Source organism: Miniopterus natalensis, chromosome 17, assembly GCF_054644295.1.
Source record: "Miniopterus natalensis isolate mMinNat1 chromosome 17, mMinNat1.hap1, whole genome shotgun sequence".
Lineage (NCBI taxonomy): Eukaryota > Metazoa > Chordata > Mammalia > Chiroptera > Miniopteridae > Miniopterus > Miniopterus natalensis.
Window position 1 is genome coordinate 30,032,740 of NC_142097.1, and position 26,705 is coordinate 30,059,444.

General features: G+C 35.7%; 1 protein-coding gene across 1 annotated transcript in view; it reads left to right on the forward strand.

Annotated features, from left to right (window-relative positions):
* STXBP4 (syntaxin binding protein 4) overlaps nucleotides 1-26,705 on the forward strand; it is a 113,445-nt gene that overhangs the window by 5,846 nt on the left and 80,894 nt on the right. Inside the window, exons 2-7 of the mRNA XM_087826504.1 lie at nucleotides 6,782-6,987; nucleotides 7,974-8,052; nucleotides 12,211-12,305; nucleotides 18,136-18,232; nucleotides 19,978-20,069; nucleotides 23,634-23,723. Coding sequence (XP_087682630.1) covers nucleotides 6,782-6,987; nucleotides 7,974-8,052; nucleotides 12,211-12,305; nucleotides 18,136-18,232; nucleotides 19,978-20,069; nucleotides 23,634-23,723 — 659 coding nt within the window. The remainder of the gene's footprint in view (nucleotides 1-6,781; nucleotides 6,988-7,973; nucleotides 8,053-12,210; nucleotides 12,306-18,135; nucleotides 18,233-19,977; nucleotides 20,070-23,633; nucleotides 23,724-26,705) is intronic.

The following is a 26,705-nucleotide window of genomic DNA, read 5'->3' on the forward strand; positions in this document are numbered from 1 at the left end:
TAATATTATGAATGAACAAGTGATGCTTCAGTCCCTCTGTCACATTTCGGAGACTTACTGATCTGCCTGTTTACCACTTTACTGTCACCATCTGTGCTCAACCCCAAGGTATGTCCTCCCTAGCTCTTTGTGTCAGATTCTGGATAACAATGACGTTTTTAAATGTTTTTAGTTTGTTTCTTTGTTTTCTGCTAATAGTGTAAAGAAAGCAGGCAGGAATCAAATGTTTTCCTTGAAACCTGATACATTATTTTCTCTCTGTCTCTGAAACTAATGTGGTTCTTATAATCAATGCCATAATGTAACTGGCAGCATTTTTTCTCTCAGTGATGCAACAATGGCATATCTTACAACCAAAGTCGTCTTAGGTTTGGTAAGTTCAGGACTTTTTTGTCAAACCCATAGATAAAGACAAAGATCACAAAAATACAGGTACTAATGTTAGTCATTGTTCACAGAGGATTGAAGTGGGGCATTTTTAACTTTCAGAGGAAATCTGTTTTCAGAATATGCTGGGCATGTCATGGAAACTGGGACCAAGGCTTTCTAGATAGTTAGGACCAAGGCCTCAGGATAGCAAAGGGTAAAGAAACCACTCCCATCGGTGGAACAAAAGGAGCAGCAGCCAGGAGGGCTCACTTTGCAATACCACACTCTTTCCTCTTTGCCATTATTATTTCTGTTAAAGCCACCTTAATTTCCTGGACCTTACTAATTTATTGCGGATTTATTATGTACGTGACACTATGCCAGGGGAACAACCGTGACAAGGACTCAGTTCTGGCGTACTGAGAGAATCAGTGCTGCTAGCTTGGGAGCTGCTGAATTAATGTGCTCTCATGGGAGGAAAAGGGTATAAGGATAGTAAAAAACAAGGGCAGTCCAAAGTAATTGCTGTAATATAGGTAAGTAAAAGAGCTTTTGGAGCAAAGAGAAAGGAGCAATTAAGTAAATCTAGGGAGTCGGGGGAAACTCGCAGCAGAGATCGTGTTTGGTTCATCAGCTAGGGAAGTGGCAGGGTGGGTGGTGTCACTCCAGACAGAAATTAGTACGTGTAGAAGCATTAGGGTTTGAAGAACATTTTCTGAAAACAGAATGAATTCATATGCCAAGAAGGGAAGGTGGAGGATGAGGCTAGGAATAGTAGGTTGCAGCAAGTTTGTTTTGCCTGATTTGGGAAGTTAAGGAGTTTCAGCTTGTCTACCAGTGGGCAGCCATCACGGCTTCTCAATATAGGAGCAGCAGGATCCAGTTTGCTATCAGGGTGAAAATGGCCCATCACAGATTTGGGATTCTGAGTCAACTCACCTGTGTTTAATACCCACCGTGTACTAGGGTTTTATGTATGTTATTTAATTGTGACATCAACCTTGTGTGGTGGGTATTTATCCCCACTTTGCAACTAAGAAAGTGGAGTCTCATGGAGGTTAAACAACTCACTTAGCGTCACATAAATAACATGATAAAAGAAGGATACCTCCAGTGGACAGTTCATGGCAGAATGGGAGAGGACCCAAAGGCTTACAAGAGCATCCCTTAGTATTTAGGAGTAATGAGCTAGTTAAGGCAGAGTCAGACAGTGTAGATGGTTGCTGACAAGGTAACGTATTATTTAGAAAACTATGTAATAGTCTTTATAATCTGAAATGAACAGTGTTGGCAGTTTCTCACAGAAGTATTTAAGTGGTCAGGGATGCATCATTATTTCAACATCTTTATAAATGTCAACCTGAAAGATTTCAGACTCTGAAGCTGGGCACCTTGCCTGTTGTGCTGCATAGTCGCTCAGTAGCTGCTGAATCAGAATCTAGACGGCGTGGAAGTCGCCTCTGAAGTTAGCATCTTCACATGCACATTAATCCAGCTGGGGCAGCAGTCACTGGTTCCCAATGCCAGACAGTTACAGAAATAGCTTTGTTTTAGTTTGCAAGTTCTGACTTTTAAACAGGTTCAGAAATTCACATGATCAGCTAAGATTTTATTCTAGGAAGCAAAGAAAAAAAAAAAAAACCACTGCTGTGAATACTTTTTAGAAAGAAAAAATATATATAAACACCAGAAGCCATAGTTGGCAGGCATTGTTTTTCCTTTCTTCTCTGACTCTTGTCCGGCTTAAAAATGCTACTTTAATACATCAGAGGACTTTAATGTAAGATATGATAAATTGCCTTTACGAGAGCTTTTCCCTCTGTACAGCTTAGAGGAGAATGTGGGAGATGGTAGGTCAGCCTCAACCCTGTTGCCTATATCTGTTTTCTGTAGCCTTTTTCTCGGCAACTCTGACAACCAACTATGGTTTCTATGAGATACAGAGATACAGGAGCTGCCTATGAGATACAGAGATACAGGAGCTGCCTGGGGCACTTTAGAATTTAGGTCTGTGTTCCTTGTGGAGGATGTTGTGCGCCTCCCCATCCCCTGCCTTCTCTCTCTGTTAATGTTTATGAACGTGTAGCTAGCAAGTCCTAGAGCTCAAATTTGAGTTGGGGTCTATCTGGTTGCCAAACCTTGTGCTCTTTCCACTCCAGTCCACACCTTTGAAAGCTCCCGCCCTTACAAAAGACAGTTGAGTTGCCATCTGACTTATTGTCATCATTATAGAATTTCCTCTTTTCAGTGAAGTTTAATAGAAGGAAGTGTGAATACCAAGAATGTTTAGATTAACACAAAGTAACCTAATATTTACTCTCTGTCACCCCACTTCTAAAAGAACCTTTCTTTGTCAGTCTCCATTAACTGATCTGCTCCAATGAAGCAGGGCATTCTCCATCTCCCACCCCTAAATTGTTTCCAAGCTTTGGGATCCAAGTCAGTAGTAATGTAGTCAATAAATTTCAGTTACAATCTATCTTATTAAACTGATTCTAATGAGGAATTATTTTGCAGATTCCAAATGGTCTATATAGCTAGATTTAACAATGACATTTAATTTTATTAATTAATTGATTGATTTTAAAATCAGAATAAAAATTCTCTATTTGACCCTTACTTTGAATGCCAGATTTGGTAGTTATGCATATTGTTGGGCAAATGACATGAGCTTTCTTTTTATTTTGGGGGGGATGGAAAATTTACTTTCTTCTTTATAGTGCAAAATTTGACATACACAAAAGAATATTGGAAACTATAGCTGACTTATGAAGCATAATAATAAATGAATACCTATGAATCCCTGTAGAGTTCAGCACTTAAGTAGAAAGTTTAAGTACTATTGAGACTTCCTGTGTGCTTTCCCCATCACATTCTCCACCCTCCTACCCAGAAATGGTTGTTTATTCTTCCCTAACTCTTAGCCTTATTATTTTGCCTGTGGCCAGAAGGTTGTTTTTCTAGTTTGTTAACCATTTCACCTTAACCTTGAGGGAATGAATGGCTGTCCTTAAACTAAAATTAAGCCCATTAAGTTGCACACTAATGTACATAGTGTCTAAGAATAGTCAACTTTATTTATTTATTTATTTATTTATTTATTTATTTATTTATTTAAATTAAGTGTATTAGAGTGACAGTGGTTAATAGGACCATACAGGCTTCAGGTGTGGGTTTCTACATTACAAGGTCTGTATATTGCTCTGTGTGCCCACCACCCAAAGTCGTATCTTCTCCCGTCATCATGTATTAAGACCCCCTTCATCCCCCCACCCCCTTCCCTCTGGCAACCATTACATTGCTGTTTGTATCCACGAGTTTCAGTTTTATATCCCATATATGAGTGAAATCATATGGTTCTTAGCTTTTTCTGCCTGACTTATTTCACTTAGCATAATATTCTCCAGGTCCATCCATGTTGTAGCACATGGCAGGGTTTCATCCATTCTTATGGTTGAATAGTTAGCATTACATTGTGTGCATGTCCATCTTCTTTATCCAGAGCTCTATTGCACGACACTTTGGTTATTTCCATGTCCTGGCCCCCGTGAATAATGCTACAGTGAACATAGGGTGCATATATCTTTTCGAATACATGTTTTGGAGTTTTTCGGGTAGATACCCAGGAGAGGGATTGCTGGGTCATATGGTAGCTCTATTCTTAATTTTTTGAGGAATTGCCAGACTGCTTTCCATAGTGGCTGTACCATAGTGGCTATACATTCCCACCAGCAGTGAATGAGGGTTCCCTTCTTTCCACAGCCTCTCCAGCACTTGTTATTACCTGTCTTGTTGAAATAGCCACTCTAACCGATGTAAGGTGGTATCTCATTGTAGTTTTGATTTGCATTTCCCTAAGTGCTAGTGAGGTTGAACACCTTCTCATATATCAATTGGCTGTTGGTATGTCTTCTTGGTAGAGGTAGTCTGCTCAGGTCCTCTGCCCACTTTTTGATTGGGTTGTTTGTTTGGTGTTGAGTTTTATGAGTTCTTTATATATTTTGGAAATTAAACCGTTGTTGGAGCTACTGTGCGATTATCATTTCCCATCAGGTTGGCTGCCTCTTTATTTTGTTGTCAGTTTCTTTTGCTGTGCAGAAGCTTTTTAGTTTGATATAGTCCCATTCATTTATTTTTGCCTTTACTCCCCTTGCCTTTGGGGTCAAGTTCATAAAATGTTCTCTACGACCGTAAGATTTGGGCCCAGGCTATATGAAACTGTGTTTATAAAATCTTACAAAATTAGTTCTTTCATTTTACTGAACATGTAGAATCCATATGGTAAATGCTTTCTCCATTTTGCTTAGTCTTTTCCAGCACTACTATTGTGTTTCACTCCCCATACATTAGCCAAATGGAAGGAGAAAAAAGTCACTTGTGAATATAGCAATTGTGTGTTATGATCCATGACTTTGCTAGTTATATTTAATCATATATTTATAAAATCCAAGTTAGTTTTCAAATTTTATATATTATTAAATTGCCTTTTTTGGTTTAATTTTTTATAATGTTTATAATTCAGAAAAGTCATAGAGTAATTATGCGTTCAGGTTATATCTTTTACACCATATTTGAGATAACATTTCCACAACATTTTTTTGATAAATATTTTATATTTATTTAATTCTTTTCCTGTGTACTCAGTATTCAGTATAAGAAGTAACACTAAATATCTTTTTAAAAATATGTTTTTAGCCCGGCCGGGCGTGGCTCAGCGGTTAAGCGTCAACCTAGGATCCAGGCAATCAGGGTTCGATTCCCGGTCAGGGCACATGCCCGGGTTGCGGGCTGCAGCCGATCAATGGCTCTCTCATCATTGATGTTTCTAGCTCTCTCTCTCCCTCTCCTTTCCTCTCTCTGAAGTCAATAAAGATGTATTTCAAAAAAAAAAAAAATGTTTTTATTGATTTTAGAAAGAGAGGAAGGGTGGGGAGAGAGAGACATCTATCTGTTGCCTCCCGTATGCGCCACAAGTAGGAATCAAACCCAGAATCTAAGTATGTGCCCTGACCAGGAATTGAACCCACAGCCTTTCAGTATACAGGATGACACTCCAACCAACAGAGCCAAGGCAACACTAAACGTCTTTTAAAAAATTGAAATAACTTGTTATTTTGCAGTAAAGTAACCATAAATCACCATTATTATATATAATGCAGTTCGGATCAAAGATCCGTTATCCGAGGGATATATCTTCGATAACGCTTTGAAAAAAGGTATTTCCTTGAATTGTGGCATCAGGGTGACTGTTTAGCCTTCTAACCGTATAAGCGCCTTCCTTAGTTATTTAAATAATGCTCTCTGTCCCTGTACAAATGATAAATTGAGAAGCATCTTCGAGACTGGAAATGAAGAGAGCTCATTCTCCTTTCCCCGTTCAAATTAACGGAGAAGACAGATGGGCACTGAGAGCTTTTCCTAAGAACGACATCTGCTCTTGTAGCAGATATGCTTTTACTCCTTTAGGCTAGTTATAGGCAGAGGACTTAACAAAGACAGTGCCAGACAACCAGTTAGAATTGGTCATTGTTAGTTGGACATGACTAAAGCTATATGTACAACCAGTTAGTCCTGGGTCACAGGAGGGATAGTAGATCCAGTAAAGAAGATGTTTGATCATGAGTGGAAATATGGGTAGTATCAATCTAATTATGATCCTTGATTGAATTTTTAAAAATTCTTACTGTGGAATGAATCTCAGTGGTTTGATGGGATGAAAGACGCAGGAATGCTCAGAAACTAAAGTGAATGGGACTTGTATTCTGACATAGTCTTGGATTATTTGGCCTATTTTATTGCAGAGACAGAGCTATATCTGTCTCATAGTACCAAGCTTTTAAAACAGGTCTCTTTTCCTTGTGTGCGGGGTTATGCCTTCAGACATTCAGGATTCCTTAGTGAGAGTTTATTCAAGGTATACATGAACTATTCCTATTCATTCACACATACTAGCAAACCAGGCTTAATCAAAACCTTGTTACTGAGATTCTTTGTCTACGATTTCCTTTATACTCTTTCTTTACTAAACAAAACTTTGTTTTGCTTTAATTGCATCGGTTAACTATTTTAAAAAACATCCTCTTTAGTTTCTTTACAAATGTTACTACTTTTGTTAGGGTGGATGTTTGAGGCCAGGAGATCAACTTGTCTCAATAAACAAGGGATCTATGATGGGCGTATCATCTGAAGAAGAAAATAGCATAGTTACCCAAGCCAAGTTACGGTAACTCTTCTGTCCACAGGATAAAAGGAATCATTTAGCATGTCCCTTAAAGTAGTAATCTATGATGTCTTCAGTACTTCAGACCCTAAAAGAAATATTTTTAGATAATATGTGAAACATGATCTTACAATTCAGTGGCACTATATCCATAATCTATTCATAAAGCATTTCTTTTTAATGCTAGGTGAGAATCTGCTTGGGAGATAGCATTCATAAGACAAAAATCAGACGGCAGTCGTCCAGAAAAGCCGTCGTGTGCGTCCCGTTTACAGAGCTCAGGAGAATATGGACCCCACGCCTCAACATCTGGTCTTCTTCCTTCTCCCCCCAAAATACTGATTCCCAAGACCTCACCCGCTCCCTCAGCTACGGAGGCTGTTTTACCATCTTCTAAGGTAAACCAGCTACTCTTAAATTTCTGTTCACTTATGCAGTTCATAGATCCCCTGTATGTTTTTATATTTGTTATATGCATAGAGGATTATAATTTTGGTAATACAGTTTGTTAGCAAACTGGAATTTCCTTGAAAGGTGGTGTTTTTTTGTCCTTTTAGGATTTTTATGCTGTGCTATCAATAAATATAATTGTTTTCAATACAGTGTGTCTTTTGGCCAGAAAGCCATTATCAGGAATGCCTAGACATGCCTAGATGTCACTCAGAACTATGTTAGGAAAGTCATATGTATTTTCAGACAGACTTTAATATGGTTCAGTGAGTTATTATTTCTGTTCTCTGCTTTACTGAAGACAGGCAGTGTCCTTTGTGTTCCTTAGCTTCTTTCCTGGACAGTGAGGCAAATCCTAACCACCCAGTGTAGGTGGGTATGTTCTTCATGTGTGTATACTAGACTATCATTCACCCGCTCAAACTCACACAAAAGGGGAGTTTCTTCATCAAAATCAACACAATTAATAACTAGTTGCTACAGTACCCTAATAAATTGAAGTTATAAAATATAGTATATAGTCTTTAAATGTGTGTTAGCTATAAAGTAAAATAGGAAACTCAAGTAGGCTTTCAGTCAGTGGGATATAATTTGTCAAAGGTAACTTCAGTTTCAAGGACATGCTAATAAGATAACAGAGCATAAGATTTTCTGGCAGCCCCTTATACTTTTGCATATGGGGTTATAATTAACCTTTTCAAAGAAAAGATGCATGGCCTCATATTTTGTTGTCCTCGGATGGCAGAGCTGAAAGCATTTGGTGCCTTTGATTCCGAATTGCTTTGTTTGAAGATGAATATGCCAAAGTTTTAGAGGTTTTATAGGTTTTGGACTATCGCTTCATCCCTCTGACCATTCTTACGTTAACATGAGCTTCTAGTCTGGGCTTTGACCTTCCTTGGAAAATGACATTTCATGTTCTTCACTTTGATAGTTACAAACTGGATACAAGAAAATAGAACAGACTTCAATTACTTCTCTGGACCACAGCCCTATGGATATGCCTAATACAGGTACGTGCACATTTAATTCCTCTCTCCTGTTACTGTTCTCGATGACTCTCTCTCAGTGAGGAGTTCATAGTGTGACTTAGTAGACTTTAACAAACAGTGCATTAAGTCTTCTTCCCTTCAGTGAAGAACAGCAAAATAAACGCATTGTGCAGTGGTCCCTGTTAGAGAATCACTTTTATTGGAAATTTTCCTGAACAAAGGGTTGAAATTTTCAAAGATGTGTTATCATAGCAGTGTCCATGAAGCCGCAATAATCAATGAACTATTGAAACCAAGTAATGAAAACTCTTTACAAATCAAGATTAGGTTGCCTTGCCCTTTTAGTGAAATACCAGTGAGGTATATTAAATGCACCTTCCGAGAAATTACAGAAGGGAGCATAGCTTAAGAAAAGATATATTTTTGGTTTGGGGGGGGAAGAGATTATATAGAGATAAATTAGACAGAACATCAGTATTGTGAATTCAGTGTTACTGGTTTTTAATTACCATGAAATGATTTACTGACTGTTTAAAATAATAAAAGATTATGTAAGCTACCCATACGAAAAGGATTTTTATCAAGCTGTAAAGTGTATATTGGTTCAGATATGAAGAAAAATTCCTCCCCTTAAGTTATCTCCAAAAGTTAAATAAGCACAACAGTCAAAAAACTATACAGGATGGGGCAAAGGTAGGTTTACCGTTGTGGGTATTCGAAACGTAATTTATTCTATTATTATATTAATTATTGTATTATTTTCCATATGAACAATGGTAAACCTACTTTTGCCCCAGCCCTGTACTTACAGAAAAGTTAATTACATGTATCTAAATTATAATGCAAATTGTTACCTATGGATTTCAGTTTTTAATAGCATTATTTAGATCAGAATTACAAAATAAGAAAGAGTATAAATTACATAGTGTCTTAGTCTGTTTGGGCTACTCTAACAAAATACCACAGACTGGGTAGCTTATAAACAACATATTTATTTCTCACAGTTCCCGAGGCTGCAGTCCAGGATCATGGTCTGGGTGAGAGCCTTTTCCCAGCTGCAGGCTTTTCATCATGTCCTCACATGGCAGAAGGGCGAGGGAACACTGTGGGGCTCCTTTATAAGAGCATAAACCCCATTCATGAGGGCTCCACCCTCATAGCCTAAGCACCTCCCAAAGGCCCCACCTCCTCGTACCATCTTCCTTGAGGGTTAGAATTCCATCCTGTGAGTTCTGCAAGGGCTCAGACATCCAGACCATTGCACATAGCTACTGCTTAACAGGAATTCATAGTCGATCCCACAGTAGTTTCCTCTGACTTGGAGCAGTATTTACTGGTAGGGTAGTAGCAATCTTTAGCCATAGGTAATATACCTTTTTCCTTAGTGGGATTCGTTGACTATTAGAAATTTTATTAGCTTATTCCCTTTATATAATTAATTTTCATTCTCGTGATATATTATTTTTATTTTAAACTGTGACCTCATGTGAGAAAGATAAAGAAACAAACAATGGTGAGGATATATTTATGTAACATGTTTTTGATTTTTAAAGTAATTGAACTACTCCTCACTGCCTCTTTTAGCCTTTCATTTATTCAGTAAGCATGTACTATGTCATATGTGTAGAAAACATTGCCCAGTAGGAATTATGAAGGAATTAGGATAGTTTCTGTGAGATATTTAATCATATATTATGAAATAAAACAAGGGGTTAAAAACCATTATTCAGATTAGAAAAAGAAATGTGTGTGTGCAATTTTGTGTGTGTATGTTTATTTTACTGAATGACTACTATCTGAGTATTCTATGTGAACTGGAACTGAGTATGGGTGGTTTTAGTACTCTAAGGAGTATCTATACTGTCTTGAGGATGAATCACACATTTGAACAAATAGTGTAAAGCCATGCACAAGGTGGACTAAGGAAAGAAAGTAATTAAGTGGCTTGAGTGGTGTGGGGAAGGCACAGTGGTTAATCACCAGGCTCTGAATGGAAACTTACGTTGCCGACCTTGAATGCCAGGTCCTTGAGTCTCGATGTCATGGAAATGAGCACTGAACACAGTGTAAGATCAAGCAGAGAGAGTTTATTGTAAAGAGCTTGTGCACAAGGGAGTCAGCCAGAAAAGAGAAGTGAATTCCCCAAGGGGTTCTTGTGGATGGCTCATACAGGGGACTTGGGATGGGTGTAGGTTTGGGAATGAGGAGGTGGTCAGCTGTCTCACGATCGCCATCTGGTGGCGCTTAATCTAGGTTGGTCACAAGATGTTTTCCATGGTCAGTGGACCACTCAAAGGCCCTTTAAAATAATGCTTGCACAAATATTCTAGTTATTTTAAAGATTAGTGAGCTTATATGTGTAAAGTGCTTAGTGTACTGCTTAACTAAAAATACGCATAAATAAGAGCTAACTTGTGTTATTTCCACTGTTACACAGCAAATTTTTAAGCTTAGCTATAGGGAAACAAGTGAGAATGCATGCCTTAGTGTGTGTGGATGGTGGGTGTGTTCCTGTGCCTCCCTCTCTCTTCCTGATTCTCCTCTCTCTCAACCCCTCTCCAAGTATGTACTTAAACTTGAACTGAGTTATGCATGCCCAGGTTTTGTCTTCGTCTGAGACCATAATTAGGAGATCTTGGGTCCACCCGCCTAGTGTTAGTGTACCTTAATTGTAGGTAGGTCAGGTACCAAGCTGAAAGTCATTGTCAAGCTTCACAGGCCCAATCCTTAAAAATGAAAACTAAAGTTGGACTTATCTGCTATTTGTTCTTTCATACCACGCCACCACACGCTCCTCTTTTATGCCCCACTTTAGGTTTGGCAGAGAATTTCTCTTAATGTTACCGAACCGAACTGAACCAGATCGAACAAAGATCTGCTCGCTCCATGCACAGCAAAGCGGAGCACTGAATATCAAGGTTTGCAGTGGAGAAAATAAAGCCATTTTATTGGCAGGGCATCAAGCCAAGAATGGGAAGCTGCTCTGCAGTTACATTAAGAGAAAAAAATATGCATATGGTATTTTTTATCCCATGACCAACAGTTAGGTATCACATCAACAAAGGAAACTTTGTTGCTTTTATCAGAATTGTAAAAATTCTTCTGTACTAAAATCAGTCTTTCTCAACATTTGATTCCATTTGAAGCTAAAAGTCAGTAGCCTTTTTTTTTTATGATCTTGACACATATAAGCTATATTCAAGATTTTACATAGAATGTTAACGAACGATGTGTTAAAGGTTTGGAGGAAGACTATTTATTTTCATAGGCGCTTATGTTCTTAAGAGAATGCAAATCATTTTGTACTTAAGAGACAGATGCTCTGAGAAAGTAAAAAAAATTAAAACACTGCATAAAGATGTGACATTTTAAAAAGTTTTTTCTCTTCCTCTTGTCTCTATGTAGAACTTGTAAAATATCATTTAAAAGTGTATTTAGAATAGTGACAACTTAGATATAAGGATTGTTTTTACAGGAATTTGTTTTATATTAAAACAAATAATTGTTTTCAAGTTTTAGTCCTGGTTGGCACCTTATTCTTGTACAAGGACAAAGGCTTGTCTAAATAATCAGGGTCGATTGAGAGAGAGCCAAAGAATGGCATATAAACTCAACTCTTGAAAGTCCATTTATGCTGCTTGAAACAACCCTTCTGTAAAATAAGAAATAGGAGTTTTAGTTCAGGAAGTTACAAGTCTAATATAGTCTATGTGTAAACTTGAAACAACTTTCATTTTTTTGTTTTTCTGAAGTCTTTCCAGAACTCACATAACAAAACCACTTTTGCCAGCCAAAGAAACAGCATGATCTTTTTGAATTTCTCATATGATTTTACTTATTTGGGAAGGGGGAAAAAGACTTTTTGTTTTACAATTAGTAAGGTATTGCGATGACAGGGTAGTGGTGGTAGGATGTATGTTTGTGTTTTAAATTAGTATTCCCTGGGACTTAATGCATAATCGACCACTCTTTTATAGCATATATTTTAGGGCTCAGGTGAAGCTGGTTTGTGTGATGCCTTTTAGATTTAAAGGAAAAAAACATGAAAACAAAACTGAAAACTGCCAACTGATTAACCAGAGTAATTTTTGAACAGCAGGAGTTCAGGACACATCCTGTCAAATGAAAATTTCTATTCCAATTAAATTTCCAATTAATGTGCACCCTGTTGTCTCTTAGAAACTGCCCCTGTCTGGACTGATAATTATGGACCACAAGGAAAGAAGATTTCCCTAAATCCCTCCGTTCGCCTTAAGGCAGAGAAACTGGAAATGGTAAATACTTCACATGTCTGTTTTTCTTCCATGAAACAACAGCAAGGGAGGAGTCTGGTTTTTGGAGAGGGTAAAGGACTGGAGCCATTAGTTTCTTGAAGAGTTATTTTTATGCAATTAAATGAATGGCAGTTTGGATTTAAATGAACTTATTCATGTTTGAGTTGGGCAGTTCATATTGTTCACTAGTACAGAACAGAAATGAAAACTTTTGTCACTAAAATGACATTCAAATTAATCTGTTTCCTCCTGTGACAAATAAGACAAATGTGATGTTTTACAATGTAGAATCCAAGGAAGCATGGAATCAATTATGACAAGGTGTAATATACTTCATGTGTAAGAGCAATGAGTGCAAGTAATACTACATTTGTTCAACTTTTTTTAAAAAGTAAAGGGAAACTAACCTTAAAATACAAAGTAGTGAATACTAACTACTAAGAAGATGGTAGCAATGTACTAAGGCACAAAAAACTTGCCCTGGGGAGAGTAAAACATTGAGAGCTTTTGTATGTAAAAGAAACTTAAGATGCATTTTAAAACTGGTTCTTGTAAGGTTACTTGGGAGCTGACAGCAAAAATATGCAATGTCTTATTATTATTATTATTTTAATGTTTTTATTGATTTCAGAGAGAGGGAGAGGAAGAGAGAGAGAAACAATGATGAGAGAGAGTCATTGATGGGCTGCCTCCTGCACGCCCATACTGGGGATCTAGGCTGCAACTGGGTATGTGCCCTGATGGGGAATCCAACCATGATCTCCTGGTTCATGGGTCGACGCTCAGCCACTGAGCCCAAATATTTCCTAAGCTGCTCTTCCTTTTTTGTATAGTTAGCTATTGCTATAGTAATATCTGAATCATTTTAACTTAAAATGGGTCCTATTTTAATTGCTGCTTTGTAGACAAATTCAACTTTATCATCTATTATACTTTTAACATATTTCCTATCCAGTAATAAACAAGGACAATGTGATCACAAATTTAAAATGTAAAAAAGTTAAAATGTAGTAAAAGTATATCTTTATCTTCTATAAATATATTGCATATAGTATCTAGAAAATTGATGCTGTAATGAGATTTCACAAGGAAAAGGTATTGACCGATTATGTGGGTATTAATTAATTGCCCTACTCAGTCCAATTTTGAAGAAAGGCAGGTTACAATTTGATGAGGGGCAGTACCTGTCAAGGCGTATACATGAATGGCATTGTCCTCATGAAATCCTTTTTGTTTTTCTTGTCTGCCTAGACAGTTTTATATCAGAATCTCTTGAAAAGTGATTTCTAACACTGAACTAGTTATTTTTTAACTCATTGTCTGAAAAAATGATTGCCTCTCATGAATACTCTGAGAATGGTTTTTATATACAGATATTTTAAAATAATTTCACCATAGTTATTTAGTGACGTATTTTTTCAAAGTATTTTTATGAGTACTGTGTGTCTCATTTGATCCTAAAAAGTTAAACTTAGAAGTAAGTATGGTAAACATAGCAGATAGATATACAATGTATTAGTTGGTTTGACAACACCTCTATACTATCTATATTTTTGTACCCGGGAAAGATGCTTTGGGATACAGATGCCATTTCACTGGTATTTACTTTTACCTCTTACCATTTCTGTAACATTTGAAGAAAGCTGTAGTGAGCAATGCACACTCAATGTCTGATGATAGTTAATGAGATATTCTTTGTTATTAGGCTGGGAAGTATGTGACTTAACATTATACAAGTGACATTTTTTAAATTCATCATTCAGACACCAGAAAAAATTAAGGACAGGTATTGTCCAATTAATACATTTGCATTTTAAGGCTAAAAGATGACATTATTCAATAAATTATTAGAATCTACCTTTTGATCAAAAATAAATTACTTCCGATTTAAATTCATAAGCTTGCCTCACTGACGTGCTGTATTCATCTAGAATAAATTTCACATGCAACAAAACTTGAGTACCTTCTGTGATAGGTATTTTATTTGCATTACTTTTATAAAATTGTTTTTATATCTTTACCAATTATACACAAAATGATTATATTTTACTTGTGCAGTTTAAAGAGTGAAAAATACATGTACCCACCACCCAGCTAAGAATGAGAACCTTTGAAATTGCCTGTGTTTCTTCTTGATCATATATACCTTCCCTCTCCCTAAGAGGTAACTGTATTCTACACCTTGAGTTTACCATTTACATGCTTTTTCAAATTTAATTATGAAAATATTATGAAGTCAAGGAGTTTGTTTACCTGCAGCTTTATTTGAGGTGTTGCCAAATTTTTACTTGTTTCTCCCGGTCCCAGAAAAATGGTTGGCTCATAATATATGCTCAGAAAGTAGTTGTTGGATTGCTAAATTGTTTTCTGAAGTAGTTTTATCAATTTCATCCTCACTACTGTTATGTAAGAGTGCCCGTTGCTCCTCATATTTTACAGTCTCATTATAATGCATTTCGATGTATTTTTATCATCTTATTTAAAATGTTTTTGTTATTTTTATCACTTCTTTTCTCCCCTCTTGATTGTATTTTTTGGTTTGATTATATTTATTTGGTTAGTTTGTATTTTATTTTTCTTCTCCAGCTTGTTTTAGTATACATCAAATGTTATATAATAAAATGTTTGGGAATATTAAACCAACTAGATGACAGTTGTTACCTCTGGGAGAAGTTCAGAAGGGCCTTTTGCAATGTTTTATTACATTCAAAATATGATATAAATATACTTAAATGCTAAACTTTAATATACTATTATAAAAAATTTTTAAAGCATACAAAAGATTTAAAATCTACAGAATAGAAAGCTGTGATATATTGATAGTTTTTAAAAACATAGAACACTCTGTATAGTATAATTTAATTTTTCAAAAAAAACCCCATAATTTATATATTGTTTTATATATAGGTGCTATATTCATAGGAAAAAAATCAGAAAAATCATAAACAAAGCTGTTAATAGTGTTTGTCCCTGGAACAGTAGTTCTCAAGGACAGGGATGTGGAGTTTTGCCTCAGGGGATATTTGGCAATGTCTGGAGATATTTTTGGTTTTCACAAAATTAGAAATCACTAATAAAAATTACTTGTTAAAACTCTGTGTATGAAAATTTTTAAAATATTGCTAAGTAATTTTGTGAGTCAAAAATATTGCTGATCAACATGGACAAGAAATTGAATCTCACTTGTAATTAGGGGACTTCAAATTAATACAAAATATTCTGTTTCATATACAACATATTGACAAAAATTAAAGTGTGAAAGCATAAAATGCTGTTAAGACTGTAGAAAATAGGAGTGCTTATTGTGCACTAGTGCTGTGTATAACTTGCTCGGTCCAACTAGCCTGGGGAGGTGTTTCACAATAGCTAATAAAGTTGACTATATAAACCCTGTGACTCCACATTTCTTCTTCTAGGGATATACTGTAGAGAAATTTTCACACATATATACAAGGAGACATATATAATGTCTTGTAATAAAACCCAAATTGGAGTAATTGTAAAAACCCATCAATCAAGGAATGGGTAACAAATTATAATTTCTTTAGACAGTTGGATACCATTTCAAGTTAAAATAATTGAACTAGTTTTGCAAACAGTATTGAGCAATTGTGAAATCATAACATTGAGGTAAAAATTAAAATAATTTGCAAGATCATCTTATTGTATAGTACTACTCATGTACAATTTTAGTTGCACAAGAGCACATATTATTAGGGGATACATGTAATCAAATCAAAGCATGGACAGGAGGGATACACTAACCTTCGTTCTGTCTTGTTGAGGAACAATGGAGAAAGCTTTCAACTAAGTTATTAATGTTTATTCTTAAAAATATATATATCATAGAAATGTACACTTGAAACTTATTTGATCCTATTAACCAGTGTCACCCCCAATAAATTTATTTCAAATATATATAAATTTTGCTTTGCCGGCGTGGCTCAGCGGTTGAGCATCGACCTAGGATCCAGGAGATGGTGGTCTGATTCCTGGTCAGGGCACATGCCCAGGTTTCGGGCTTAATCCCCAGTAGGGGGCGTGCAGGAGGCAGCCAATCAGTGACTCTCTCATCACTGATATTCCTCTCTCTCTCCTCCTCTTTCTTCCTCTCTCTGAAATCAATACACATACATAATTTAAAAATAAATAAATTAAAATTCATGTAAATTTCAAACAAATATCAGTGAGTATTTAATGATAGAGAGTACATGGTGTTCTTTGTATTATTCTCTTTATTTTTATTTTTTGGAAAATTTGGAACATTTTTATGACTGAAGGCAAAGAACACCAAAAGTTAAGAATCATTTATTCCTTGTTATTCAAGGCAAATATTTATGACTCTTTAGACAAGATAGATAATGCTAAGTGAATCCCTGGAGTCACATTTGAAGGAATCTTTCCTGATGTTCCCCCTTCCTCTGGTCTCCTTCCCTCACTGTGCCCAGCCACCTGTACATTAACCAGTCTGTTTTGGCCATAGTGTATCCTGTATACACTTCTGTTAAATTGCATATTACCCTAATTACATTTATTTACATGTTATCCTCACACTGAAGACAGTAGCAGCAACTGTATCTTGTTTGGGGGTCCCTTTGCCTGATAAATAGTAAGCACTAAGTAAATATTTGGTAAGTGAAATGATGAATGGCTGAACAGATTCCAAAGGAGGAAGAAATTTATAAAGGACAATTACCAGTGTTAAACTTTGCCTGTGTTTTAGTCTTGATATGATTGACACAGAATATGTTCTTGCCAGAATTCAGCAATTGGGCATCCAGTCAGGCCCTGTGCATTGGCTATGATTAGGTTTTGCTATAAATTTATTTCTTTCCAACTGTCTTCTTTCTGTTCCACCATCGTTACTAAGGTCACTCATGAACCAGGATGACTACTTGAATTCCAGCAGTCCATCCACCTCCCTCCCTCCCTCCCTCCCTCCCTCCCTCCCTCCCTCCTTCCCTCCCTCCCTCACTCCCTTCCTCCCTTCCTCCCATTCGGCTTCCTTTCCTTTTCTTTTAATTAAGCCCAAAGGGAGGAGTAAAGGGGACAGGAAGTGCTCCCCACTGCCTTTGGGAGACTCCCCAGGCATCCCTGACAGCACTCTGCCTGTATCTTCCTGGCCAGTGCGTGGTCACAGGGCCTCGTCGAGTAGCAAAGGGGGAATGGGTGAACACCTGTTGGCTGGGTGACAGTGTTTCTAGCTGGGTACTGCCGTTCTGCTAGTCAAGACCAAGGAGAGAGTGGGCGTTGGGATTCAGCTCGCAGCCCCTGAATTGTTGACCAGCTATGGTTGCTAAATGGAGACGGTGGAGAGCAGCTTTCTAGAGAAAGCTTTTAGTTCACTGTTTCTGTGAGCCTGCTCACAAACGAGCCAAAAAATTAGAGTATTTTGTATTTAATTCAGTTTTCATCCACTTTATTTTGGGTCTCAAGTACAAGATATTAACAAAATATTCTTTCGAGTGCTGCTTCTAGAAATTAATGTTGAATTAGATTTATTAGGATTTACTTGCTGGTTTTCTTCTTCCATACCACGTATTTTAAACTAGGAAAGAATTTGAGTTTTGGTTCTAAGGCTGTGCTTATAGAGTTAGGATCAGCTGAAGTGCTAGCCTTGGGGGGGAACTGAGGTGGTGGTAGAATCAGAAAGTTAGTATTTTATAGAAAATTAATCCATAAATAGTCAGCAGACTTTCTTTGGGCATCTAATTCTGGTCACTGTTCCCGATATTGATCTTTTCACTGGGTTGTAGAATAAAGTACTAATGAGAAGTTTTGTTCTTTGGAGATTTGAAAAATTGCTTCATGTGAGTCCTTTTCCTTCCAGGCTCTAAATTATCTCGGTATTGAGCCCACAAAGGAGCAACACCAAGCCCTGAGACAGCAAGTGCCAGTAGACCCGAAGGGGACAGTGTCTTTTGGAGGTAACATTAGATATGGTGTGTTATCTCAGCGATTTTCAGCCTGTGTTCTCTGGCATGTTGGTGCGCCACAGGAATCTGTAAAACACGCAGCACCCGACTGCTTAATCAGGGCACTGGCCTCTTTTCCCTTAGACTGTCAAAGTAGAAAATGGCAGCAGCCAGCACAACAATAGCCCCCAGTGTGAATGAATCAAAATTATACCTATTTTTTTGTCAGATTGGCAAAAAATATATTTTTTGGTGTGCCGCAGAATTTTAGTTAGTTTGTGTGCCACGAGATGAAAAAGGTTGAAAATCACTGAGTTATATCTTCACAGAAACTTATTTGAAGAGTTATTGTGACTTATTTTCATAAAGAGTTCCTCTTTAGGAGAGAAAAAAGACCGCATCTGTTTCAAATTCCCAGGTCGGTACTCTAAAAGCTCTGCTAGAGTTACTGCTAGTCAGCAGAAAGAACTTTCTTAGAATCTTTTGGCTCTAAAATATTGTCGTTCTATCATATTCTTTTTCATTTTTTATTTATTGCCTAAAGATTGCGTTAGTAATAACAAGAAAGTACAAAATATAGAAGTGCTGATAGAAGTGATTCCACTACGGTGAAATTTTAATCCTGTTTTGCTAATGTGATACGGTAAATGTTTTTATGATGCTATGTAATTATTCTGACTAAAGGTAGCATGATGTTGACATACTTAGTTGACATACTGTAATATTAAGCCTTTCCACTATTGGGAATTTTGATGGTTTCTCAGGAGGTGACATTATAAATAAATCTATATTTAACATCGTAGCATTTGGTTTTTTACTTAGGGTAAATGCCCACAAGTGGTTTGAACTTTGGATATGTATCAATAGTTGTTCTCCAGAGATTTTTTTTACACGTCAGTGTTTTGTACCTTTGACAGCATTTCATATTTAATTTTTTCTCTTATGCAGCAGATGCAGCATTGCATCATTTTAAAAAGTATCTGCATTGCCAAAAACAGAAATTCACTTCTTGGTTTTGGAGTGATGGAAAAAAAGATACATTTGCTCCCCTCTCCTCTTGAAAATCACTTCAAAATAATAAGAGCCAAGAAACAGAAGTGCATGTATACTAACCCACAATATATAAGGACAGAAAGTAAATGAATTAGTGAGCAGAGGCAGGTGGAAGAACCCAAGAGTCTGAAGAGATAGGGGAATCCAGTGAGGAACAGCTGATTTTTCCCTGAAAAGGACCCAAAGCACCAGGTACTTCTGAAGGCTGGGGGTAGACAGGGCATTTAAAACAGGATTGTTGGACACCTGTAGAAGGAGCAATTATATATGCTGTTCCCTGCCCCCTCTCAGGCAATCCAGCTACATGGAGGCTTTACAATAAACATTAGCTGCTGCTATTGTTATTAAATCTTCAGTTCCAGCTAGAAAAACTGTAAATCATAATATTGTCATGTTTCAGAAAAAGTCCTACTTACAAGTTAGGAGTTGGAGGAATAGGTGTATATTTGCTTTCTGATTTTCTTAACTGATTTATTAACTTCAGCAAAGTGAAGTGAAGTTAATCTTACTTTTATTTGAACTTATATCTTACTTTTTATTTGAACTTACATCTTTCTGTCACTTCACTTAATACTATCTTAAGGCAACTTATTAAGTTAAATTTTAAGCATTAGTTTTAGTACAGTTTCAACTTCATATAGAAAAAGATGAGATTTATTTAGATGAGGCGAAGTATGTTCTTACTGAAATGTGTTTCATTTTAGATTTTGTCCAGGTTGCCCGAAATTTGTTTTGCTTGCAGCTGGATGAAGTAAACGTTGGTGCATGTGAAATTTCCAAAATATTAGATTCACAGGTAGAGTATGCCCTACAGAATTGTCTTGATTGTACTTAAATCATAAGTCTGCAATGTCATGTGTCATGTATGTGTGCTTTTTTTCATTTTTCACTGGTTTTATAAATTATGCAAATAAAACATGCTTCTTGGATAAATATATAAAATGTAGATTAATTTAAAATCAAAAGTAAAATTTTGCCTTGATCTCCTCCATTGCTTTCTTACTGCCACACAGTCCTCAAAGCTACTGTACCCACGCTTGCTCAGGGAAGGCATGCAAGTGAAGTGGGGCATTCAGAGTATTTTGTATGAGCATGCGAAGCTTTCATAGCAGCTGCAAAGAAATACTCATGTTCCATATTAGCAATTTACTTCCTTCTCACCAAGACGATTTTAGGGCAGATAAGATTGTGTTCAGTCTGTGATACTTTAACAGCAAAAGCAAAGTGCTGATGGTAATTGTGCAAGGTCTTCTGCATGCCAGTAATTTGCTGTTTGTAGCTTCAGATCAAAATGTTGGGCAACAGTCATTGTATTAATTTATAAGATTTCCTTTGTTGTATTGTACCTTTCAGCACACAGAAGATATCCCCACAAAATGTTGGCTTTCCTATTTATTCCCACAGGAATCCACAATAAGAATACATTTTACTTCACCACACTCACATGTAGACTTGGAGCAAAAGTCTCAAAGCATCACTTACCTTTTCTACATCATGGCATTCTTATTTAATATTCAATTCTATGTCAGTAAATATTTGATCCTACAGTTCAATAATGGGTCATGCACCACAATTGGGAAAATACTATAAAAATCATTGCTTGTCAAGCAGGTCACCAGAAACAAAAAATATTTTATTATTTTGTAGTATAATTCCCAATTGTTTTTTTGAGTTAAAAAACAGTATACCTCATCTGAAGTTTATCGATTGATCTGTGGTTGAGGATGCTGACAGTCTGTGAAGGTGGGGAAATTCCACTATGGTTACCTCCTCAACCACTTTGTCATAAGCAAGAGTCAGATTTTACAATCCGTCTGTTAGGGATGCTTATTTTACTCATATGTTTTCATTTTTAGGGTGGTCTTTTCCATAATTTATTTTTTTTAATATTTTCACTTAATGCATAATGGACACACATAAAGTACAAAAAGTACATGCATAAAGTACAAAATATACATGCATAAAGTAAAAGTACATGCATAAAGTACAAAAATTTCAAATGTACAGCTTGATGAATTTCTATTAATGTCTCGTGTAATCACTCAAAAGGCGGCTTCGTGCCAATTTTCTAGTTGGCCACTATACTGATTTTTATCAGCGTAGGTTAGTTTTGCCTATCCTTGAACTTCATAATAAATAGAATCACGCAATATGTCCTCTTTTGTGACTAGCTTCTTTTGCTTATCATTTCGTCTGACTCATAAGATTTCTTGAGATACCATCTTTTAGGAAGGAAGGGAGAATTGCTGAGTCATTATAAGTCAGTCCTACTTTTGTTCAGTTGACAAAAAAAGTTTGGTTTTGGAATAATATGGCATTTAGAACCAAAGATAAAATTATATTACTGTGATTCTAATCATCATTGGTATGTGAAAAATTTACATATTGCTATACCTGCTGCTGGTCCAAGGTTACACACAGAAAAGGCAAGGTTGGAACCTACATTTAGCAGTATTGTAAACTTAGAACAGCAGACTCAAGTTCACCTTAATATGATGGGCTTACCACATTAATCCATAAATGGATTATCTTAAAATTACAGAGAGAACACTCTAAATTCCCTAACATAGACTTTTCATGACTTGGGTTCTTGCTAAATCAAGTTAGTGGATTGCAATCACTTTCAACAAGTGAAACAGAATAGAATGGAAAATACCAAAGTGAACCGTGTGTGATAAGAGTGAGCAATGTTTCACTTATGCTGGGGTCATGAAATAAATGATATTCTCACTGTGTGTAGTGGTAAATAATCTACAGCCACTTCACTATATACTCATCTGTAGAATATTAAATATATATCGAGCAACGACCATGTACATAGCGTTGTGTTAGGTGCTTCAGTACATGTTACTAAGATAAATAAAACTCTAACCAATATACTGTACACATGAAACTAATACAAAATCATTTTGAATGCACACTGTAATTGAAAGAAAAAGATAAGTAAAACTCCAGCCTGCCCCTCAAGGAATTTAGAGTTTAGTGTAAGGAAAGTTATGTACACAAATAATCGCAGTTTAAAAGTGCCTTTTGTGTGATAAGGCCATGATAATAAAAGAGCTTAAACATTTATGACAGAGTTGGCATTTGAGTGAGTTTTGAATTATAAATAGGATTTTTTCTGCTCAAGAGGTGAGCATCAAGTGATAAGAGCACTTATGAATTCTATGAGCATGTGTTTGAGTACTTACAAAAGAGTAGACTAACAGGTGAGGAACGTGAGATGGTGTCAACTATGGACAATAGCCGTCTAAATACACAAAAGCAAACATGTCAGGGCAAAAGGAACCACTAATGTTTAGGAAAACTGTTTCTCCCCCCATATATGAAGAATGGTCCCTACCTCTGCTGTTCTAGGATTTGGAAAGCAAATCTGAGTTTTATTAATATCCACCATGCCTTTTGTTGAGTAGTTAGTAAAAATCACAAACTAACATCAGACCTCTGTGAGAATCTTGGGAGGGCCGTGAAACCTTAGGTGAGTTACTAACCTTTTGAGCCCATTTCCTAACCTATAAATGGAAACAAGGTTATAGTAAGGATTTAATATTGAATACATATAGTCCTTAGCAAGGTATCTGCACATAGTAACTTCCCAGTGCATGGTTATTACTTGTATGATCTTTTTCTACTCTGCACTCAATTGCCCTCTCTACTTAATCCTTTAAATCATATTTTCTACATGTTAATGTTAGTTCTGTTATAACTTCTGCATAGAAGATAGCTGTAATTAGACCTGGATTTTTGTCTTTGATAAGATTGTCCTTGTTATCTACCTTGCAGTTAACTGTCAAAAGTAAGAGAGATTGTCAGCTTGGCTATTTCTTGTTGTTACTCACTTGTGCATGAATTAATAATATTATTTTCAAGACACAGTTTCTGTGCAGGAATCTCTTTAAGCCACTTGACTGTTATATTACATTGTGTTTAATTAAAACAAGACACATGGTCAGTTAATGTACTTCACTGGGTTTACGTAAACAGTCTCGGTTTATAATGCCCAGCATTTTGTTAGCCTTGGAAACCATGTGCTTGGAGTGGATGTCTTTAGGGAATAGTTTATGTTAATAGCTCATAACGTTTTCTTAACATTACAAACACAGTCTTGGGATTTGGACTTTTAAGGAAAATTATATTGTTAAGAATCACAAAGATGACAACAGTATATATACCTGATAATCATCTAAATTCTGTTGTAAGTAACAACAGTGTAAGAGTGAGTGAGCGTGAGTGGAGTTTCCCCAGGTTATTTTAACGTTGTCTTTCACCTGATCAGATGGCTCCTAAGCCTTGTGTAAAAGCATCTCTGTGATAATTCTCATAATTAGCATCATTTTCCCTTCTATTTTAATGTCAACAGCTTATTGCCTGTGAGTCCTTAGAAGCAGCTGACGTGGAAAGGCTTAAGCGTGAAAGAAATGATGCCTTGGAACAAGTGAATGCACTGAAGGTAATGTCCAACTTAGCTTTCTTACATTTTCTTTAGAAAAAAGAAAAGAAAATGATCTTGTGTTGAATTCTCAAGTATTGGGACTTAGTTTTATTATTATTTAAAGAGTATTAATTTCAAATAGCTTAATATTAATTTGATATGGGATATTAACATCAAAGAATTTTCTATGTATTTCTTCAGTTGATCTTTAGTGAGTTAATGTTTTAGTTCACATGCTTTTTATTTATATTTCACAATATCCCTGTAAGATTCAGTGTGAACAGTGGTTTTTACTCGTACCTTCTAGTTTGGCTCCTGCTCACCCCCTTTTCTTTCTCACATTGGTGGCAAGGGTGAGAAGCCAACAGAGCAAGGCCATGACAGTCTGGGTCCTCAGACGTTCATTAGGAAATACATTTTCTACCGCGTTCATGGGCATCTTCAGGGCCATCTTGTTATGCTAACATAATTTGGAATTAAGGCAATATGATCTGAGGGAAGAAAAAACACACAATATATCCCAAATATACTTTAAGATTTTGATTCTCTTCATGTTTTCATTCAGTGTTTAGAAGAATATTAAATTTAAATTATATACAAATTTTTATAGAAAGCCATTATATTTCTCAAATCTTCAAGAAAAGCAGCATAACCACTTGATTTACCATTAATTCAAAATAGGAATATATTTTAATTATTTTCTTAAATGTGAAATTCTATTATTTATTTAATTTTTATTAAAGCAAAATTATTGCACCCATAAAAAGAAATTTCCATGCTACCTTAGTTTTAAATTCCAGCCTCTAGAGGAAGCCATTGTTAAATGTATTTTGTTTATCTTTTTGTAGACTTTTTATACATAACCAATTATATTTTTTTAAAATGAATGTAAATATATATGAACTATATATTTTTTAACTTTTGCAAAGTCATTTAATACATTGTACACTTTTTTACAACTTCCCTTCTTTTTTCTCCTTGTCAGCATTATATCTTGGGCTACTTTTCCAGTTAATATATACAAATAGGCCAAATCCTTTTTCTTGGCTCTCTTATCATCACATGGTTCTGTTCTAAGTTAGTTAGCCAGTTTTTTAATGATGAACAGTTAGGCTATTTTCATTTTTACATTATTAAAAATAATTCCATCATAAATAGTTTTGTAGTATCTGTGCATGGTTGTAAAAATAAAAATTGAATAAATTTCTAAAAGTGGAATTGTTTTCTCAAAAATATAGACTAATAACAAATTCCCTTTCAAAAGGCTTTACCAATTCATGTTTCTTCCAAATTTTTATGAGCATCATTCCATTACTAAAAGAGTATTTTATACACTTCTTATTACAACTTTGAAACCACTATCCACATTTTGTGGTGTAACAATTAAGAGTTATAAATTTAGTTTTAAAAATAAAGTCAGTTTTAAACATCTATTGACAATAGTTTCCTCATATCCTCTTAGAAAACACCTCCACTCCTGGTGACCTTAGTAAGACAGCATTTTTATATATTTGTCTCTGCATAAACCATTAAGTTGTATGGTTCATCAGAATTTCCAGAGGCTCTCAGATCTTTTCCATTCCCTTAATGTTTATCATTGCTGAATTTAGTGCTATATTCCAGTTTATTTGAATATCAGCATTGATTATTAAAATTGTAATTTAAAACTGTATTCATGTAACATTTAAACAAGCTCCCCTGAGGAGCTATTTAATAAATCAAAATTCATATTTAAAGTCTATGAAATGTAACTGAACATATTTCACTGTGACATAATCTGAAATTTTCTTTACCTCAAAACCTATCTATTGTCAGAGAACCCTCTTGTTTAGCTATATAAAAGAGTATACAAAGCAATAAATATTTTATTTGAGATAATGTTTGTACTTTCAGTTTTTCTACTTGGATTTATACACATACACAAAAATAGAAGTTGTTAAATGAAGTTCATAGAGTGTGTAAATGGTCTCTCACTGCTTCTCATTACCCTGTGATATCTTTATGTCTGATTTAAGGAACAAGTAAAAATGAAACCAAGGTAATCTGATGCTATAGTCTAATTTTATTTTGTGAGAAATATTTTAAAATTTTCATGGGCTTTATTTACCTTAAAGCCTTTCTACGGCCTTCACATTGCTACCGCTTTGCAAAGATGAATGGAAATAGATGTATTTTCCATTTACAGATGCAAAAAACTAGCACACAAAGAATGAAGGTGACTTGCCAGAGCATAAAAGCATGGCAGCCAGCAGTTTCTTGGTTCCTGGTCTGTGGCAGATTCATTAGATTGCTGTAGTATATTCATCTCCATATACCTGCATTTTCTCTCTCAGACAAGAATGAGCTGAAATACACCAGAAAGCACATTGCTTCTTACAAACATTATTGTGTTGCCATGAGAATTTTCTACTCAGTTTAATTTTCAAGCAGTTCTTCTGTTCAAGTTCCGAGTAAAATGGCTCTTAAATTATTCTTAGTGTTTCTGATTTGATCAATAACATGTAGATTTATTTATGATATAGGTAAAAGTGAACATTTTAGGGTATATGCTTCACTTAATTTTAAGTTCAAAGATGATAATATTTGATTGGCATGTGTAATATTGTTCTGTCTTAAGAACTGTCATTTCATATTTTGGTTACACCAGTAATGTCTTCATTTTTATGGATGATCTTCCAAGAATAAGCTAAATTAGGAAAATGATATTCAACTGTTTCAACTGAGTATTCAACTCAATATAGCATGAGAGACTTCTAAGTTGTAATAATACTCAATTTGGAAGCTCTGGCAATGATAGCTATTACCCAAAATTTAGTTAATATTCATACATTTTGAACCCGATTAACTTACTCTGGACCACAGATTTTGGAGCTTTACAAAAATGGCTAATTAAAGGAACAGAAAATACATTTTTCTCATAATTCTACTGTGAATCACTAATTACTTTAAAATGGTATAGATAAAGCCAGAAATGTGGTGGAACTACATTTCAGATTTTAG